This window comes from Limulus polyphemus, unplaced genomic scaffold (assembly GCF_000517525.1).
Source record: "Limulus polyphemus unplaced genomic scaffold, Limulus_polyphemus-2.1.2 Scaffold543, whole genome shotgun sequence".
NCBI classification, from domain to species: domain Eukaryota; kingdom Metazoa; phylum Arthropoda; class Merostomata; order Xiphosura; family Limulidae; genus Limulus; species Limulus polyphemus.
The window spans coordinates 340,239-345,058 of NW_013666153.1; the positions used below are offsets into that span (position 1 = coordinate 340,239).

Here is a 4,820-nt window from a genome sequence, read left to right on the forward strand (position 1 = left end):
ATTTGCTCATGAGGTTATGCTTTTGGAATGTTGACTATCCAACATGCAATATAATTTTGATTTTAAGATTAAAAATACTTTACTTCATATAAAAATTATCAAATTTCATTTGCATAATCTCTATAACCTCCTAAATAAATATCATTTTTTTAAAGAACTTTATTCTATCTGTTATTTTCTCTATCCTAACTCTATAGTGAGTTGATTTGACTGACCTCGTAATACCATAAAAAATTAGGAAATAAATCTAAATTACGGTTTTTTCTTTCTAGAATAGCTGCAAATTGTATCAGGAAATCACAACTATTTATTCTAAATAATGATACCCACAATACGATCTGAGCAACAGCAGAAGACGTTGTACCATGTGATATATATACACACAAAATATCAACATTTAGCAAATTTTTTTATTATTTACTTTTCAATTAAAAAATTAAATAATGTATAACAATTAAATTTGAATTATAAACTATAATTTGATTTCAAATTTATGGACAAAGACTGATAAAATATTATTTTAATAAAATTTTAAATGTAAATCCAAAAAACATGATGATATGCACTCTGACTCCAACTTGTATGGAAGGAGTTAAAGCACATCAGAAATAATTAATTTGGTGTGTTTACAATGACTGATATAAAAATTAAAATATCTGTGAGAACTTGTAGATTCATAGTACAAACCAGCTAATATAAAAAATATCATCAATATTGCAGTTAATCTCACTAATTGCTTCTGGTTTACCTTATGCATTTTACATATTTAGTTTGTGATTTTACTAAACTAATTTGGGTTGGTTCTCTTAATTAAGTAGTGTAAAGGACAAAACATAAAATACTCACTTTGATGCAATACATGTGGAACAAATCAATTGTTAACAGTACAACAACAAGTCAGTAATCTGTTAGTTAATATCTATCTAAAGGCATTACAAAAATCTATAAATGAAAGATTTTTAGCATTCCGTTAATGTGTAAAAGATCAGGATTAATACAAGGTATCATAAAGGTTATGCAGAAGATTCCAAATTATGAAACAATCATCCATAAACGTTTTCAGAGCAGTTTTAAACTAATACACTTTCTGTTGAGACTGTGTGGAAATAAATCAAACTTTTATCTTCAAAGTAAAACCCATTACATTTGTAGCATTTGTGGGGACTACCTTCATTAGTAGTGTGGGGACTACCTGCAATTAGTTCCTTTCAAGCAAATATCTTTATACATGTATTAAACATATACTTGGTAATTTAAGAGAAGATTTTTTAAAATGTTTTCCCATTATGGAACTGTAATGAAAAACAAAATGACCTTTTTTTGAAAACAATTTTTCATTCAATGTTTTGAAGCCTTTTTAAATAAAATGAACAGATTATTAAACTACAGAAGGGATTTTAATGGATTCTAAAATTTTGAAAGAAAACCTAAGTTTAAGGAAACTGTAACCTTTGTTAATGCAAGAAAACTAATAGAATTTAATTTTATAATGCAAGCTTAATTCTCAAATCTAGTTTATAGAATTTACTATTACCTATAAATTTAAATACCTAAAAGTTATTTACATACTTTCAGTTTCATTGTAATAGCTTTTAATATTGCTCTTCTTTAGATATACGTACCTGAGGAATGACATATCACGAAACTATTGATAACATTTCATTAATGCACTTTGAATAATGTCAAATTTAAAAGTTGCTTTCTTTACAGTTTACATTATACATTTCAACTGAGTGACTTCAAGTGTGTTGTTTTTATGATGAGATATGCTGGGTGTGTGTGTGTGTATTACAAATCTTTACCACAAAAATATTTGCTATACTGAGAATCCACAGTTTCACTCTTAGAAAGTCTTAAATCCAAATACAAAAGTTCCTTTACCCACTGTTTATTCACTTACTTACAGAAATAAGTACTTTTTTTACTATCCTAATCCCATCTAAATGGAATAAACAGGTGTAAACTTTATAAACCTAGCATATTTTCTTCTTACTTTTGAACAATTTATATGTAACCTAGTAATATAAACAAATATTTGTATGGGGTATACTCACGTCATTGCAAAGAAAGCTACCCAGGGAAAACGCAAGTCGTGTGTATCAACAAAAACATTCTGAACAAATACATTAGGACTGCAGCTGTGCTGTAGAAAGAATGGCATGTTAGCATTTGTTTTAACTAAGTTTGATACATATATATATCATAATTGCATCAGTTCCTTAAGCAAGTGCTCTTTTTTTCCTACATTTAAGTTTTGATTGATTCCTTAAAAAGCATATGTTACAAATAAAATGATATACACAATACAGACATCCATGCATGCATTGCTGCAACCAATAACAATGAATTTTCTTTGTTTAAACACCAAATCACTTGGCACTTAATTAATTTCATAATACTAAGTACACATATTATACCACTTAAGACAAACACATCTACAGAATAACATTACATGTCTAATATCATGAAAGGTAAACAAATTATTGTAGTCTTCCTCTGATCACACAGAGTTGGACTAATTTTGGTACAGTCTTGACATGAACAAACTTTAATAACTACTTAGCTATCAGTCTGTGTCATTTTTACTGAAGAACAGATTACATCCTTACATGAACAACAAATTCTCATTTCAATAAACAAAAATTTAAGGTTTTCAAAATAAAATATTTACACACACTCACACACTGATATTTACTCTTGTCCTATTATAATTTTTCAAATTTTATAAACAAGTTCCAATAATCTAAGCTGACATCATTCACTCAGTAAACTGAGGTTGCAACACAAAAGACTTCACTTAGTATACTGGAACATAGAAACATTTTGTCATAAATAAATAAAAAGATAAAACTATCAAACAAGTTATATTGCAATCGACAATAATAAAGATCTTTGTAATATAAAAAAAAAATATATACTCTTCTGTTTTTACACACAGTATCTGCCAAAGAAAAGTATATTTTCTCTTCTATCTAAAATAAGTATTTGATCTTGGACAATATCTTCAAAAACATAAATTTATCAAACACCAAGAAAAAACAGACATTCACAGAGATCTTTCAAAACTGATAAATAAAGGGATTACAATAATACTCCTAGGTCAATGATTTCATATAATTTCTAAACTAATTCACATGTAATTTAAATATAAAAATGTTCTTCATAATTAATACAAAAAATTTCTTTAAAGTTAATGGTGCATGGGTCATACACAAAATAGCAACAAAATATTATGAATTATTGTATTCCTCCCTTTAACCCTACTATTACGAGTTGGGTGAGAACCACCCAGCTCGTAACTACTAAAGTATCCATGAGAGTAATTATACGATGATTTTTGATAATGTATGCATTTCTTTACAAAATTTTGCAGATTAGTAAACCTTACAAGACTTTCATATGCAAAATATCAGATTTTTTTTTAATAAGCTTTATGATTTCTTAAGTAATGTTTTTGACATACCTTTTTTCTTTTCAAATGTCGACTATCCAACACACAAAATAATTTGGATTTTAAGATTAAAAATACTTTTATGTATCAGAACATTTTCAAATTTCACATGCAAAATCTTTATAACCTCCAGATAATTATCAAGTGTTCTTTAAGAAAAAAAACTATATTTTATCCGTATAGCTGTATGGTTTGGTAAATTTGACTGACCTCGTAACCACCATAAAAAAAAACAGGAAATATATACAAGTTGTGCTTCTTTCATTCTAGAATGACTGCTAATTATAACACAAAAACACAAATGTTTAGTCTAAATAGCTTAAATCTCATAACATTATAAATTTATATATATTTATTATATTGACCTTTCAGCCTTGCCTGGCTAACATTACAGAAGTTACAATGATGCAGCGTACGTGCACTCATGTTACTGTATACAAGAGTATGAAACTGGCCTTTATAAAGTGACCTGTCTTGGCTGTGTTTTAGTAGAGTAGTATTTTATAAAATACAGTCACATTTTAGTTATAATACATTATTGCTATTTAGAAATAAGTTCTTAAACTTATTTTTCTTAAAACATACAAGAGTAGATAAAAAAGTATAGCATATAATTATCTCATCTAGTTAGGAATGTTGTACTCGTTTGCTGCTTGCCATAGGTTGCTAAGCATAATCCAATTTCAAACGTGGAGAATGTGAAATGAAATAATTTTCTAGGTTTTATATATACATTTTGGAATAACAAAAATAAAAAATTACGATATCAATACCATAAAATTCCATTATAATTTATGAAGCTTTGTAAATAAGCTATATTTGAGTCTAAAAAAATGAAATTTCAGGCTCACTAAAGTCTTACCTTACTGCTAAGATTCTAGCATAAACAGAAAGAATTTGGTGTTGGAATACTTCAAATTGGCTTATAAAGCCACATTCTGAGCTTTCGATAGTTATTCACGTCATGGACAGAACTAATGCTTGCAGACGGCTTGGGTTATGAAAAAACTCTTGAATATAAATTTAACATAACAGCAAATGTACAATGTTCTGACAAGGTTTTGTCATGATCAGGTACAAGTAGTTTACACTGACACACACACACACACACACAGTATGGAACAAAGAGGTCACATAACCAGATATTGTTGCACAACTTAGAGAAGATATATTGGCACCCCAAGATGTTGGTTTAGAGTAGGGTTGTTTTGTTCAATTAAGATGGATTCCTTGAGTTTTTGTTTGTTCATATTTGGTTCTTTGTTTAAAATTACTGTATTTTTAATAGATATACTATGGTTTTTTGAGTTGCAATGGTGGAAAACATGGGATGTTTTTTTTTTTATGTTCTGTCAATATGGTTCCCAAT

The 4,820-nt window shown here is 27.9% G+C and overlaps 1 protein-coding gene across 2 annotated transcripts in view; it reads right to left on the reverse strand.

The window, feature by feature from the left end:
- LOC106458997 (histone-lysine N-methyltransferase SETDB1-like) overlaps window positions 1-4,820 on the reverse strand; it is a 176,024-nt gene that overhangs the window by 15,706 nt on the left and 155,498 nt on the right. For both annotated transcript variants that reach the window (XM_013918562.2, XM_022385368.1), the window contains one exon: window positions 2,055-2,143. In XM_013918562.2, coding sequence (XP_013774016.2) covers window positions 2,055-2,143 — 89 coding nt within the window. The remainder of the gene's footprint in view (window positions 1-2,054; window positions 2,144-4,820) is intronic.